A 16,413-nucleotide genomic window follows, 5' to 3' on the forward strand; every position below is an offset into this window, starting at 1 on the left:
ATGGATGTGAAGAGTAGAAATTACTTACTTAAGAATCGCCAAGCGCTGGAAAAAGACATCAAGACTTCTTATATTATGGATCATATGATTTCTGATGAAGTACTGACGTTACAGGACGAAGAGAAAGTGAAACAACAGGTAGAATTGTCTCACTGTTTTTTATCTTCCTGGTCTGCTCACATGTTTTATTGTTCTTTTTACAAATAATACTTCCTGTCTGTCTCATTCCTGGATTCAGTAAATTCTTAAGTATATGCCTAGCATGCAGTTTTTATCACACTTCGTAAGGCTGGGTTAAGGGCATGGTCAAGTTGAAGGCTATTTCACAGTTGAAGGCTATAAAAGAAGTCAATAATTGATAGAGTGATCAATTAGTTGATTTCTAAGGTCTCTTCATTTTTTATAACATCTTTTTTAATGTTTTTTCTAGAATACACAGAAGGAGCGAGCAGCTATGCTAATAAACATTATTCTTACAAAAGATAATAATTCATATAGATCCTTTTATAATGCACTGCTTAATGAAGGGTACAGAGATCTTGCTGCGCTTCTTCAGGATGGCATCCCTGCCATCTCCTCTGGTAATGGAAAGAGTTCAATGGATGGAATGACTTCATACGGTCAGTATAACTACAGCAATCCCTGTGCTTGAATGTAAAGACAAGTTGTATTTTTTATTCCTTACTGAGTGATTATCCATAATACTTGTTCCAATGAAAAAGGAGTAGTTGGTGCATTCATTTGTTTTGGTAGTGTAGTAGTCAGTATTTCTGTATTTCATACATTTAATATGGCAGGAGAGTTATAACAATTACAACTTTTGTAGGGCATCTTGAAAATGTTCATATTTAGTAATGTTTATTTTAAAAGACAGGAAACCTGAAGCTCGCACAGATTTCTCTAAACTGTAACATTTTTGTTGTATGTGAAAGAAAGACTCTTATTTGTATATATTAAAGAAGTTGAATCTAACGTAAAAAGTTGTTGCCTCCAAAATTCTGACATATCTCTTGAAGAGTAATCTGTAATCTCTCAGCCTACATTCCAATAGTTGATCTGGTTATTAGGTTGCTTAATTCTCTTCACCAGATCTTTTAGTTACCCAACATAAGTTCTTAACTTTCACCTACATTGTCATCAGCATCATCTTTGATTGACATGAAATAAATTGGTAGTTTCTAAGGGAAGAACCTTCTAACTCCATATGACTAAATGCTGTATTTACTGTCACTCTACATTTTAAGAAGTGTCATAGACACATGGAATTTTGATTACTTGAGTAAGATTTCCCAAAGCTCATCAGTATAATACGGCACCGCATATGGCCACTTTGTGGCCAGCAGTGAACAGATAAAGTGCACATTGCCTTTCCTGCTGTGCTTTACCTGCTCTATTGCAAGTCGTGCTGTCTTAGCTCAAATCAAAGGAAGTCTTGCTTGGACCACAATGCTGTGCTGTTAGCTACAAAGTAAAAGCCTTACAGAGCATGCTTTCTTTTCTGCTGCATCCATTGGGGCAGTAACTTCTGGCTGAGAAAGTGACTTGACAGTTGGGTATAGTAATGTTGAGCTCTGGTGCGTTTGCCACAATTTCTAGTGGAGCTGTTAATTATCTTTTTACTTCTAGAGATTGATGTAACTAGCTTGCAGAAAATGTAGTTATTAAGTGGGACACTATTTTAGGTGGGAAGCTAGTTACCTGTTAAGTAATTTATTTCCAAAAAGCAGTATTTTTTCAGTATTTGGTGTTATGAGTCTAGTAGTTTTTAGAGCATTTGTATGGGCCACAAGTTTGGGGGGGAAGCCCACTAGTTATTTGGGGCGGGGAGTTGTTTGGTTTGGTTTGAAGAGGCATCACATTTAGAAATTACTTTTTATTTTCATGTTTCTTGTTTTTAACTTTAGTTAAGACAACTCTCTGCGAAGGAGGTGTACCACAGAGACCAGTTGTGTTTGTCACTCGGCCAAAACTGGTAGATGCTATTAAACAGAAACTGTGCTGCTTGGGAAATGATCCAGGCTGGGTCACAGTTTATGGAATGGCAGGTTGCGGGAAGACTGTTTTAACAGCAGAAGCTTTAAGGGATCATCAGCTCTTGGAAGGTACTTTTAGAAAAACGTCTCTGTTTTTATAAGAATTACTATAGGTATATGCATATTGGACATATATGGCAAAGAATCTTATGTCATCTTGAAAGCAATTTAGGATTTAGGTTTCTAAATTCCTTAGGTGCTTCTGAAGGATTGGCTTGCAACTTACAGCTTTCATAACCATTTAGTGCTCTAGGACCAGTATATATATAAAATATTAGTAAATATTTTACTAATTTATGGGATAAAATTTTGAATAGCTTTTCACCTTGGAATCTGCTTTGCTTTATGAGAGTAGATACATCCTTAATTAACTTGAAATTGTTATTTATGTTAGTGCAAAATAATCATATTTGGTTTATATTCCTTTTGGGCATTTCTTGTTAAGTCCTTAGATTCTTCCCCTTGCTGTGTGAGTTTAAAAAAAATCTTACTCTAACTTTTGTATATATTTTAATAATGGCAGGCATTTGTGGAGTGATGACACTAGTATCGCTTTAGCTTAAAGCAGATCATAAATGAAACCATTTAATGATTTTCCCTCCTCCCAGGGCACTTGGAGGCTAAAGTGGGAGTCAGGCATTAGAAAACATGATGTAGGGATAGAAACTACAGCATCCTCTCTTGCAGCTGACTCTTCTAGATGCCTTCTTGTTCACTGTTTTGGGATAATTTTCACATCCCAGACTCTGAACTCCTGCAGTAGTACAGGGTGAAAAAAGTAAATGCTAAGTCAGACTAGCAGGAAGAAGCATGCAGAAGGGGTTGTCGAGGGACAGGAAGGAAGGCAGGTAGAGGGGAGGGGCAACAGCATCAGTGGCAGTGTGAATTCTCTGTGGGAACTTGCCCTGCAGAGCCTGTTTCTTTAAAAATAAAAAACAGTGGTCTTATAGAACCATCCTTCTGCGTTAATGGTAGAGTTGCAAGGTTGGCTTGCAATAGACTTTACAGTTTTATATTTTAATTGAAATTGAGTTATTGATTGCTATTGTAAGCTGTTATTATTTATGTCTCATTTTAAATGTATAGCATAATTAATATTGCTTTTTGTGTTAGATTACTTCCCAGGAGGAGTTCACTGGATCTCTGTTGGAAAACAAGACAAAGCAGGGCTCCTAATAAAACTTCAGAATCTCTGTAGTAGATTAGAACATGACTGCACTCTTTCACAAAGGCCACCACTTAACATTGAGGAGGCTAAAGATCGTCTTCGTGTGCTGATGCTACGCAAATATCCCAGGTGATGTCAGTAAAATGAAACACAATTCTTTTAACTGATAAAACTTCGCAGAGTAATTTTGGTCTAATCGCCTAAGGTGTCTGTGTTGTGGTTACGTGTCTCTGGTGTGTAATTTTGTTGTTGGTTTTTTTTTTTCCCTAAAACCAACTTTCTAACTCTTCCACTTTTTGCTTTCCCTTTTTCTGTTTTACTGTAGATAATTGGGAAGGGTTATTCAAGGTGAAGCTAACAATACTTCTAGAATTTTAATTCATGTGTAGAGGTTCCTGTTAAAATTTTCTAAATTACTGACTTGCATATGATAAAAGAATAAATAAGTTCAGATAACTGTACAAAAGCTGAAGGGTAAGCTAGAGACAGGTGTATAATATACATAGTATAAATCTGTCCCTGTTTACATGTTTTTTTTTCAATGGAGTAACTTAAGGGATGCATTGAAGGCTTGTCGTGGATATGAATATATTTAGTAGGCTAATAAGGGTTCTTCTAACAAAATATGTTAACTAGCTGTGCAGGAGTCACATTCACTTGAAAAATTATTAGTTGTTGAATAAGGAAGGTTGGGAATGAACAGTTGGAAATAAGAATTGCTCTAACTTTCAGTGTTCTCATTATGTGTCTAGAATGTTTCACTGATGTGTGAGGATCACACAGCAGTAAAAGGATGTGTATCACTGCAGAAATTTTTTCCTTTCTGGAATAGCTGATGTCTTTTTAAAGTGTTTGGTCTCGAGCTTTATCAAAGTGAAAGCAAGTTTTCATGATATCAGTTATTGCCAATAAACCAATTGCTTTCAGGCTTCAGGAAGAGCGACTTGATTTAATCAAGCAGTGTCTCAGTCACTGCGCAGCTTTTTTCATCTTTGAGCAATAGTTTTTGTTATTTGTTGAGGATTTTGTTACTCTCCGGGAAAATCTGTACTAAACTAAACAAGCCTGCACCTGAGTGAGATACCTCAGGAATAATACTCCAACCTTGTGATCTTTATAGATGACACAGAGTAGTAGAATACTGGTGGTTTTGTACAGGGGAAGAAAAAAATCTTTCTTGCAAAGAAAAGATTTGAAAAACACTGCCAGGTCCTTCATGAGAAATCTTTCATTTTTTGTGGAAGTCTTATGTGAAAAGTGCAAACAAGACACTTTCAACTGAAAGTGCAGGTTTCCCTGAAGTAAGTTAAGTGGTTGTCTCCATTGACACAATTCTTGTTATTTTTTTTTCATTAACAAACAAAACAAAATTTTTTGATTTTTGGATGTTTAACTGTGTGCTATTTTCTTGTAAGATGTATCCCTATGGTATTGTGAACTGTTCCAGAAGTTGGCAGCTACTGTATAGCCAAGTAACTTGACAGCCTAACATGGTTAATATGCTGTGCTACGCTATATTGTTTGTAGTGCACAAAGTGAATCATTTAAGAGGTACTCACTGTGTTTTGTCAAAAGAGCACCTTTGCTGAGGAAACTAAGGGGAAAAGAGAAAATACCAGCTTTGGAAACAATTAGGCACTTGGTTTTGTTTGAGGGCAATTCACCAGCTGTGGCAGTGTCTTCCTTATACACTGCCACATATGACCTGGTGACCTGCCTAGTGAATGGGGGAAAGGCTGTGGATGTCATCCACCTGGACTTCAGTAAAGCCTTTGACACTGTCTCCCACAGCATTCTCTTAAGGAAGCTTGTGGCTTATGTCTTGGACGGGTGTACTCTTTGCTGGGTAAAAAACTGGCTGGGTGGCTGAGCCTGGAGAGTTGTGGTGAATGGAGTTAAATCCAGTTGGTGACCAATCACAAGCAGTGTGCCCCAGGGCTCTGTTTTGGGGCCAGTCTTGTTTAATATCTTTATCAACAATCTGGATGAGGGGATTGAGTGTGCACTCAGTAAGTTTGCAGATGACACCAAACTGGGTGGGAGTGTCAGTCTGCTCGAGGGTAGGGTGGCCCTGCAGAGGGATCTAGACAGGCTGGATCAATGGGCTGAGACTGGTTGTATGAGATTCAACAAGGCCAAGTGCCGGGTCCTGCACTTGGGTCACAACAACCCCATGCAACGCTACAGGCTTGGGGATGAGTGGCTGGAAAGCTGCCTGGCCGAAAAGGACCTGGGGGTGTTGGTAGACAGCTGGCTGAACATGAGCCAGCAGTGTGCCCAGGTGGCCAAGAAGGCCAACAGCATCCTGGCTTGTATCAGAAATAGTGTGGCCAGCAGGAGCAGTGTACTCGGCACTGGTGAGGCCACACCTGGAATACCATGTCCAGTTTTGGGCCCCTCACTACAAGAAAGACATTGAGGTGCTGGAGTGTGTCCAGAGAAGGGCAACGAAGCTGGTGAAGGGTCTGGAGCACAGGCCTTATGAGGAGCGGCTGAGGGAACTGGGGTGGTTTAGTCTGGAGAAGAGGAGGCTGAGGGGAGACCTTATCACTCTCTACAGCTACCTGAAAGGAGGTTGTAGTGAGGTGGGTGTTGGTCTCTTCTCCCAAGTAGTTTGCGGTAGGACAAGAAGAAATGGCCTCAAGTTGTGCCAGGGGAGGTTTAGAATGGATATCAGGAAAAATGTCTTCACGGAAAGAGTAGTCAAGCATTGGAACAGGCTGCCCAGAGAGGTGGTGGAGTCACCATCCCTGGAAGTGTTCAAAAAATGGGTAGATGTGGCGCTTTGGGACATGGTTTAGTGGGCATGGTGGTGTTGGGTTGATGGTTGGAATGATGATATTAGAGATCCTTTCCAACCTTAATGATTCCTAGTTTTCATTTTCATTAAAAAATAATGCAGCCACCAAGCCAGGAAACATGAAATTACTCCTCTACCCTTAATTGGTTTAGTGGTGGTCTTGGTCGTGTTAGGTTAATGGTTGGAGTGGATGATCTTAAGGGTCTTTTCCAACCTGAACGATTCTATGATTTGGTATTTCATGTAAAATCCTGTTGACCTGGCAATGTTCATTAATCTGTTTCAGGATAAAGTAACAGATGGTAGATAGGAGTATTGCAGAGAATGACTGCACATCAAGGAAAAGGGAAGAGAATTGATTATAAAACTTTTCTAGTCTGACTGCTTTTTGCCATTTCAAAACCACATTAATGTGATCACACGGTTCATCTTAGTCCTTTTATCCTTTCCCTTCTCCTCTATCCAAAACACTTTAAGCATATTGCCAAAATTGACTCTAAAGGTAGGAACTTTGTATCTTTGAAAATTCTGTAAGTTTAAGAAAAATGACAACTGGATAAAGGAGAGAAATCCAAGTAGGTGCCTTCAGTGGCAAAAAGGACTATACAGAATGAATTGAAGGGAAACATATTTTGTTGTCTTGCTAATTGGCCAGCTTGGATACATGAGCTGGGAACAGGCTACAGCTTGTGCTGCATCCTGCCCAGTTAGGTATATGTGAGAATGTTGTAAGAACAAACTGAAGTCTTGCTGATGATGGGTTATCTGGGAAATCATAGCGGTCATGGGAGGAGGTAGGGGGGAATGTACTGGAGAGTGAGGTTCATATGGTGCAAGTGTATTGGAAACGAAGCTTCAGTAGTTCTGCAGCTTGTGGAGCTTGCTCTTCAATGGAATTCTCTTTGGTGACAAAAAGTCATTTCAGCAATTTCTGGATTCAGATAGTTAACCCAGTACATTTCTTGGGAATAAAGTATTAGTCAAAAGATTCAAATTGTGGATCCAGTATGTTTCTTGGGATTAAAGTACTGGTCAAATGAAAACTTCCAGAGCAAAATAGCATTATGTATTTTATTGGGTTATGGTTGAAGAAATTGAAGCTATGATATTCTTTAAAGTAAGAAATTTTAGATTTAAATCTCCTGTGATTGTTATCACAGTGGTTTGTTTTGTTTTGTGGGTTTTTTTTTTTAATAATCCTAGTTAGGATTTAAGGTTTTTTGCTGTGGTTGGGGAAGAAAGTCACTGCTACCAAAAGAGTGGGAGGACTCTGAAGTTCTCAGATTAATTAAAAACAAAATCAGGCTGTAATTCATGCTGCCCAACATATTTTCAAGTGTGAAAGTACCACAAAATTAGTCATTTATGGCTATGATGGTATTCTTGAAAACCCTCTGATTTATCAAATGGGTGTTAATAGAGGAATTGTATAAAAATGAAATATGGGTATCCAATACTTACATGCAACTTTGAAAATGTGGTATAATGTGTATGTACTTGTTTATGAAGCATAAAATCCTTATTTATAGGCATTGATGGCGTAAGCGTCGTTTAGCTGAAGAAAAATGCAACATCTTGGCATGCTTCAGTGGGAATTAGACAATTTAACCAATGATTAGTGTAGCTGAAAACTCCATCCCTTTAAAAAAAAAAAAAAAAAGAGTAGTAAATCTAAACAATTTACAGGATTGGATTTCAATAACTTTCTTTCCTCCACAAAACACACAGAATACAACAACTGGTATTTCTTTTCATAAATCTGCTTGCCAGCTAATCTTTCTGACTTCTTGCTCCCTTGGAACCAACCTTTTAAGAACAGTTTTCAGTAACTTCTTTTTCAGATATAGGTAGGTGTAGGGAAGTCTACTATGCATTATTCTGGTGAGATTCCACGTAGTAACCTACAAACATGACTAGCCGTAGGATTTAAATATGTAGTCACTATAAAAAGTTGTTTATGTAAGAAGAGCCTCATCATCCAAGACAATTCCTTCACAGAGGGTTAGTCTCATATAGGTTTCTGAAGATACAAGGACAAAACTGAAAACTCTCAAGTCAAAAGGAAACTGAAATGATTTCTCCCACAAAGCTTATCACTAGCCTGTGTCAAGTAGAGTAGTCCTATACACCCTTTTTCTTCATTTATGGTAGCTGATGATGTGAAAAACAGCGTAAATATTTCTGGTTTTCCTGGCATCTACTAATGGAAATATTTCTCAAAACTTTATTGTTTACACTTCAATTGTAGCTATAAAGCAATAAATGGTAAAAACTTATTTTTTGGAGATATTAGCTTTCTTGCGCAGTGTTTAATGCCCTCTTAAGATATTTTACATACTAATATAAAAAATTGTGCAGTGCTACATTGTACATTCTGAAAATGTTCTTTCATTGTTAAAGTGAAATACTGTGTTTTAGCACTAATAGTTGATCTGAAATCTACAATATTTCTTCTTGCACTAGATCTCTTTTGATCCTGGATGACATTTGGGATTCCTGGGTATTAAAAGCATTTGATAATCAGTGTCAGGTTCTTATCACCAGCAGGGACAGGAGTGTAACAGATGCTGTGGCTGGTAAGGAACAGTTTCCTCTCCTGCACCACAGATTGTGTGTGTATATGCATGCAATTTGTTCTTGTGAACTTTTAAAAGAATCTGATAGAATCTATGTCTATTGTGCACAGTGGGAAAGTTTTAGAATTCTTCTCTGTAAGACTTCATGCTCTTTGTGAAATAGATGTTATATGTTACCCTGAAAGTTATATGTCTACATTGAAGAGTGCAATGATTGTCAACAGGATAAATTAACCTGTGTGACACTGCTGCTGTTAGACTGATCATCTCTATGCTATTAAGCAGTCACTGCTAGGACATGCCCATAATGCATTTGTAATGTCTCTCTAATGCAAACTAGATTCTGATAAGTAGAATTTATACTCTTCTTAGTACTAAGCATATAAAATACTGTGCATAAAATTGTGAGCCAGGTCCTTTGCTCCAGATGTTGCTTGGAAAATACTCTCAATTTCCATAGAATTTTTTACATTCTTTTAAATTTTTTCCCTGTTTCTATGTCTAGGCAATAAATATGAGGTTCATGTGGAAAGTGGACTAGCACATGAGAAAGGACTGGAGATTTTATCCTTATTTGTGAATACGAAAATATCAGAACTGCCAGAACAAGCTAACTGCCTTGTAAGGGAATGCAAAGGTATACTTGCCACTCTTTAACATACCATTTAACACCAAATGTATTTTTTTTACTTCTAGGTTTTGACCCAGAAAGAGGAGGGAGGATTCTTTAATACTGTATGCCTTAAGTCAAACACAAATGTTTGTTAAATGCTTTTTGTTGTTTTTAGACAAAATAGAAGCATCTCATGTTGATTTTTGAGTAGTTTTCTTCAGTGTATCTTCCCCTGCCCCCTTATTACACTTACGTTTGGTGAGTTTGCCAGTGTCTGCATGGATGATGTGTTTTGTTTGTCTGTTCTCACCTTAAGAATTTAATCAATGTACTGGAAAAATTACCTGATTTATTCAACCACTTGACTAAACTATTGGATTGTGTTCCTTGAAAACTAAGATTAATTTAACCTTCTCCTTCAGGTTCTCCTCTTGTGATATCCTTGATCGGTGCATTGTTACGAGACTTCCCTAGTCGTTGGGAATACTATCTCAAACAGCTGCAGAATAAGCAGTTTAAAAGAATAAGAAAATCTTCTTCTTATGATTATGAAGCTCTTGATGAAGCAATGTCCATAAGTGTTGAACAACTGAATGACAATTGTAAGGACTACTATAAAGACCTCTCTATCCTCCCAAAAGATGTTAAAGTACCTACTAAGGTAATAACAGCAATGCAGAAGTCTCATAGTTTTTAGTGACATACAAACAATAACTTCAAAGAATTCATAAACTTTATAATTGTTGTGTATAACTTATGTTGTATGTAACTTAATAGTAATTGCTAGATTGGGTGGGTCGGGTCCATTATTGCATCATGACTTTTATTGTCAGTAGTGAAACTAAAAAATTGTAACTGAATAAATGTATTCATATTGTTAGATTACTGTGCATTCCGTATATCATTCTTTAATTAGATTGTAATTGAGCTTTCTGAAGGCTTAAAAACTGTTATGTGAAATTTGTCTCCTTTAAGGAAAAGATATGATCACCATAAATCAGCACAAATAGACAAAAGTTGGGGTTCAAAAAAACGGGTAGATGTGGCACTTTGGGACATGGTTTACTCTAGTCTACCCTTGATTGGCTTAGAGTAGACTTGGTAGTGTAGGTTGGACTGGATGATCTTAAAGGTCTTTTCCAACCTAAACGATTCTATGATTCTATAACTTCTATTGTCTGTCCTGTAGTTTGGTATGGAAGAATTGGTAATTTACTGAATTTATTACCATTTGCAATATGTCTATATTTGTTAGCATGTGGTTTGTTTGTCAGTTAATTGGTAGCCTTTTATGATATTCGTACAAGTCATATTATCCCTTAGTTCTGATTCTTTTCTGTCTTAATGTGCTTTTTTAGGTTCTCTGTATTCTTTGGGATATGGAAACAGAAGAAGTTGAAGATATACTACAGGAATTTGTTAACAAATCGCTATTGTTCTGTGATCGTAATGGGAAGTCATTCCATTATTATTTACATGATCTTCAACTTGACTTTCTTATAGAGAAGAATCGTAACCAGCTTCAGGTAGGGTATTGACTTACCTACTTTTAAATTTATTCTCCAAAGCTGGGCATTCTTCAGAAAATATTCCTCTGTTAAATAGCGTCCAGAGTAGCTTCACAGAATAGGTTCACAATGTAGTTAAACTTAATGCTGACTAATTAAAACCACTTATTTTCAACTTGAAACTGTGGAGTGATTTCATGATGGTTCCATTTGGAGCTAAGAAACTAAACTGAATGAAGACTCTGTATCTGTTATTTCTCTGTCAAAGACATTTTGAGTGGGAGATGGCATGTTCCACTAATGATTCCAGAGGCATTAAGACCCTACCAGAATAGGAAGTTTCTTTAATACAGAGAAGTGCTTTTTACTCTTTTTTTTTTTTTTTTTCCAATTTAAGCAATGCTTGCAGGCAGAAGACCTATGAGGTGGGCCCAATAAATTTATCAGTTCTGAAGGACCAGGCAGAAAGAGTAGATATGAAAAGGCAATTTTTTAGACTTGCTTTAGGTATACATATGTAAGAGTCTTTTTTTTGTTGGCTACTCACATTTAATGTGAAGAGTGCTTTGATGGCTGTTCTCAACCTAAGAAGGTGGTTAACAGCTTGCTTTTCTGTCTTAATATCCAGAGAATGTATCTGGAGAAGTATTAAGCAATAAATTAGGTTAAGTGTATGGTGTTGGAAGGTAAGCTTTTCTTATTTCTTTTGTTGACATATAATGATTGAGAAATAATAATATTCCTCAATACTATGTGCAATATAATATTAATAATAATTCCTCAATACTGAAACCAGTCCATACCTTGGTATAGTATTATCTGAAAGTGTGTTTTGATTCACATTGCAGGAGCTACATAAAAACATAGTAAATCAGTACAAGAAATACTACAAACTTAATACGCCTGTTCCGTCTCAGGAGGATTGCATGTACTGGTATAACTTCCTAGCATATCACATGGCTGGTGCCAACATGCAGAAGGTGAGTTCTGAGTAGTGTCGTCTGTTTCCCTTCTTGACCCACCCTTACCCCTGCCTTTCTCCCCAGGCCTTTTCCCCACTTGAACTTCTCTTCTCCCAGACTTTTGTGCAGATAGGTAAACACTCAACATAGAGTCCTTTAGGGACTCCACTGATAATCATTGTCTGTTATGAAAACTACTTTATTTCTACCCTTTGTGTCTTGTCCTTTCAACCAGTTCTTGAGAAGATTTCTTATTTTTTATCATAACAGCTTGTGTTTTTCTTTTCCTTTTGAAGAAGCTTTGATAAGAAATCTTCTCTAAACGTTCTTGAAAACCCAGGCTCGCTTATATTGTATGATAATACAAGTAAATTGATTTCTTCAGAGAATTCGATTGGATTAGTTACTTTTTTCTACAGAAGTCTTGTTATTTTTTTCCTCTTATGTCATACTGATTTATGTATAAAAGTTCATTCTCTGTATTACCATATTTCAACAGCCAACTCTCTAGCAAGAGTTAGATGGGCAAACCTCTTGTTCCCAGGATTGCCTTGGTGCCTTTAAAAAATTGCTGTCACTTTTGCCACCTGCCGTTCTTTAGGTACTGAGCTAGTATAAGACACAAATCATGCAGCAAGATTAATGCTTCAGTAGTTTCACTTGAATGTCTTTAGAATTCTTGCCTTGAATAGCATTTCATCCTGGTTGCTAATTGCTTTATTTCATATGTACTCAAACCTTTTCAGTTGAACCTCTTTTGAGATTGTTCATCTGACTCATCATATAAAATACACTTTGTGTACTTGTACAAACCTTCATAATTAATGTGGGCTACAAATCCAGGTTTTTTGGATCATACTTACTTCATTATCTCAGTCTCTTTAATTTCAATGTATTGGAAAAATTATTTTATTATTAGCCTTTCTACATTTTGTAGAATTAGCTTCTCAGAGTTCTTTAGCCATCTCATTATGACTGTGTGTCTCCCAGAGTTTACACTCCTTATGTTACTTATTTCTCATTATTTAGACATGATCTCTATTTGTTGGAAGGCTAATAAAGATGGGGGCTATTCTTTTTCTTTGTTTAACCGTGATAATCTTGTAATCCTTGCTGATTTTAAATTGGAATACGTTTTGAGCCTGTGCAGTATTGTCTCTAAGTGGTTTTTCTGATCCTAGAAGGTATGTTTTTTTAACAAGAAGGGCTTTTTAAAGTACATTAATAGCAAGAGGAGGTCTAAAGAAAACATTGGACCAATACTTGTGGAAGATGGCCATCTTGACTAATAGGGATGAAGAAAGAGCAGAGGCATTCAATGTTTTTTTTGCCTCAGTCTTTCATAGTACTGACAGACCTTGGGCTGCCCAGTCCCCTGAGTCAGAGAACTGTGAGCATGGGAACAATGACTTTCTATTTGTGGACACTGAAATTGTAAGGGACCAGCTGTATCAGCTGAATTTTCACAAGTCCATGGGCCCTGATGGGATTCATCCCAAAGTACTGAAGGAGCTAGCGGATGTTATGGCAGGACCCATCTTGATCATATAGTAAACATCCTGGGAGTCTGGGGAGGTCTCCGCTGACTGAAAGCTAGCCAATGTTATTCCAGTTTATCAGAGGGGCGTGGGGGAAGACTCAGGGAGCTACAGACCTGTTAGTCTAACCTCAGTTCCTGGAAAAATTATGGAGAAGATTATATTGGGTACTACTGAAAGGCATTTAAAGAATAATGCAATCATCAGGCATAGTCAACATGGGTTCACAAAGGGAAAGTCCTGTTTAACTAATTTGCTATCCTTCTATGATAAGGTCACCTGCCTCGTGGATGAAGGGAAGGTGGTAGATGTAGTTTTTCTGGACTTCACTAAGGCTTTTGATACTGTCCCTCACAGCATCGTTCTGGACAAGTTGTCCAACTGTGGGATGAGTGGGTTCACGGTGCGCTGGGTGAAGAACTGACTGAACAGTAGGGCTCAAAGGTTGTAGTGAACGGGGCTACATCTGGCTGGTGACCGGTCACCAGCAGTGTTCCTCAGGGTTCAATTCTAGGGCCAGTTCTGTTCAATATATTTATCAACGATCTGGATGCAGGAGTTGAATGCACTGTTAGCAAGTTTGCTGATGATACCAAAGTGGGTGGTGCTGTTGACTCTCTTGAGGGACAAGAGGCCTTGCAGAGGGATCTAGATAGATTGGAGCATTGGGCAATGATTAATGGGATGAAATTTAACAAGTTCAAATGCCAGATTCTGCACCTAGGACAGAGTAATGTTGGGCACAAGTAGAAACTGGGGAGAGGAGTGGCTGGAGAGCAGCCCTGCAGAAAGGGATCTGGGGGTGCTGGTCTACAGCAGGCTCTGTGTGGGTCAGTGGTGTGCCCTGGCAGCTGAGAGGGCAAACAGCATCCTGGGGTGCATCAAACACAGTATAACCAGCCGGTCAAGAGGGGGATCATCCCGCTGTGTTTGGCATTGGGGTGGCCTTACCTTGAGTACTGCCTGCAGTTCTGGGCCCCACAATTTAAGAAGGATGTGAAGGTCCTTGCATGTGTCCAGAGCAGGGCAACAAAGCTGGTGGCAGGGCTGGAAGGAATGTCCTATGAGGAGCAGCTAGGGACTTTGGGCTTGTCTAGTTTGGAGAAAAGGAGGCTGAGGGGCGACCTCATTGCTCTCAACAGCTTCATGAGGAGGGGAAGCGGAGAGGGAGGTGCCGATCTCTTCTCCCTGGTATCCAATGACAAGACGCGTGGGAATGATTCACAGCTGTGCCAGGGGAGGCTTAGACTGGACATTAGGAAGCATTTCTTTACCGAGAGGGTGGTCAAACACTGGAACAGGCTTCCTAGAGAGGTGCTCGATGCCTGTCAGCGTTTGAGGCATTTGGACAATGCCCTTAACATGCTTTAGCTTTTGGTCAGCGCCGAATTGGTCAGGCAGTTGGACTAGATGATCATTGTAGGTCCCTTCCAACTGAAATAGTATATTCTATTCTAATAATTCTATTTGCAGTTTCTGATTGCCTTTTAAGTACTTTCTCATTTTTAAATTAAATGCAGCTGTAACAGATTTTTTGCTTTCATTCAAATGCAGCATCTGTTAGGAAGACAACAGATCACTATTAGCAGTGTGATTTTTGCCAGACTGGACTAGAAGAAGCTTTTTCAGAGTTGTATCTTAAACCAGGTCTTGTGTACTCCAAGTCAAGATTTGCTTTGTACCCCTATCCCTTCTCTGATTAGCTGTATCAAAGAGAAGTCATAGAATCATAGAATCGTTTAGGTTGGAAAAGACCCTTAAGATCATCCAGTCCAACCATTAACCTACACTACCAAATCCTCACTAAACCAGTCAAGGGTAGACTAGACTAAACCATGTCCCAAGTGCCACATCTACCCATTTTTTGAACACTTCCAGGGATGGTGACTCCACCACCTCTCTGGGCAGCCTGTTCCAATGCTTGACTACCCTTTCCGTGAAGAAATTTTTCCTAATTTCTGGCCTAAACCAGAAAGGCACAGCTTGAGCCCATTTCCTCTCGTCCCATCGCTAACTACATGGGAGAAGAGACCAGCATCCACCTCACTACAACCTCCTTTCAGGTAGTTGTAGAGAGCGATAAGGTCTCCCCTCAGCCCCCTCTTCTCCAGGCTAAACAACCCCAGTTCCCTCAGCTGGTCCTCATAAGGCCTGTGCTCCAGACCCTTCACCAGCTTTGTTGCCCTTCTCTGAACACGCTCCAGCAGTCCTTTGCATTAAAACCACAAGCTTAGCTTTCTATATTAGTGTCCTGGTTTCGGCTGGGATAGAGTTAATTTTCTTCCTAGTAGCAGGCATAGTGCTGTGTTTTGGATTTAGTAGGAGAAGAATGTTGATAACACGCTGATGTTTTTAGTTGTTGCTGAGTACTGCTTGTGCTAGTCAAGGACTTTTCAGCTTCCCATGCTCTGCCAGGTGCACAAGAAACTGGGAGGGGGCACAGCCAGAATAGTTGATCCAAACTGACCAAAGGGCTATTCCATACCATATGATGTCATGCTCAGTATAGAAACTGGGGGGGGTTGGCCGGGGAGCAGCGATCGCTGCTCGGGAACTGGCTGGGTATTGGGCGGCAGGTGGTGAGCAATTGCATTGTGCATCACTTGCTTTGTATATTATTATTATTATTATTATTATTATTATTATAATATTGTTATTATTATTATTTTACTTTATTTCAATTATTAAACTGTTCTTATCTCAACCCAGGAGTGTTTCTCACTCTTACTCTTCCGATTCTCTCCCCCGTCCCATCGGGGTAGGGGGAGTGAGCGAGTGGCTGCATGATGCTTAGTTGCTGGCTGGGGCTAAACCACGACAATTAGGAATTTTCATACTTGATGGAGTAAGATGCACGAAACGGGAAATTGCCTAAGTTTTTAACTGGAGACAATTGTACCAAAGCATATTAAATACCTAACGTATTTATATTTATTCCTGTGCTTTTCTTTTTTGCCTTAAGTATTCTGTTGTGGAACTCATGCTCTGAACTTAAATTTGTATTTTTTTGTAGGAACTCCATGATCTTATGTTTTCTCTAGATTGGATTAAAGCTAAAACAGAATTGGTAGGGCCTGCTCATCTGATTCATGAATATGTAGAATATAGTTCAATCCTGGATCAGAAGGTATGATACTAGAAGGTAAACGATCAGTCTGTTCCAAATATGTTTTTCCATGTTTAATTGCATTTTGTTGGATGTATGCATATATGAG

At 38.7% G+C, this 16,413-nt stretch overlaps 1 protein-coding gene across 6 annotated transcripts in view; it reads left to right on the forward strand.

The window, feature by feature from the left end:
- The window catches only part of APAF1 (apoptotic peptidase activating factor 1), a 38,193-nt gene continuing 21,780 nt past the window's right edge, over positions 1-16,413 (forward strand). For 4 of the 6 annotated variants that reach the window (XM_075707920.1, XM_075707929.1, XM_075707940.1 and 1 more), the window contains exons 1-10: positions 1-138; positions 431-620; positions 1,905-2,102; positions 3,147-3,330; positions 8,465-8,577; positions 9,083-9,214; positions 9,613-9,851; positions 10,549-10,716; positions 11,547-11,678; positions 16,212-16,325. In XM_075707920.1, coding sequence (XP_075564035.1) covers positions 1-138; positions 431-620; positions 1,905-2,102; positions 3,147-3,330; positions 8,465-8,577; positions 9,083-9,214; positions 9,613-9,851; positions 10,549-10,716; positions 11,547-11,678; positions 16,212-16,325 — 1,608 coding nt within the window. The remainder of the gene's footprint in view (positions 139-430; positions 621-1,904; positions 2,103-3,146; positions 3,331-8,464; positions 8,578-9,082; positions 9,215-9,612; positions 9,852-10,548; positions 10,717-11,546; positions 11,679-16,211; positions 16,326-16,413) is intronic. The other 2 variants (XM_075707936.1, XM_075707947.1) reach the window with 1 other exon arrangement.

This window comes from Pelecanus crispus, chromosome 1 (assembly GCF_030463565.1).
Source record: "Pelecanus crispus isolate bPelCri1 chromosome 1, bPelCri1.pri, whole genome shotgun sequence".
In the NCBI taxonomy this organism is placed as follows: domain Eukaryota; kingdom Metazoa; phylum Chordata; class Aves; order Pelecaniformes; family Pelecanidae; genus Pelecanus; species Pelecanus crispus.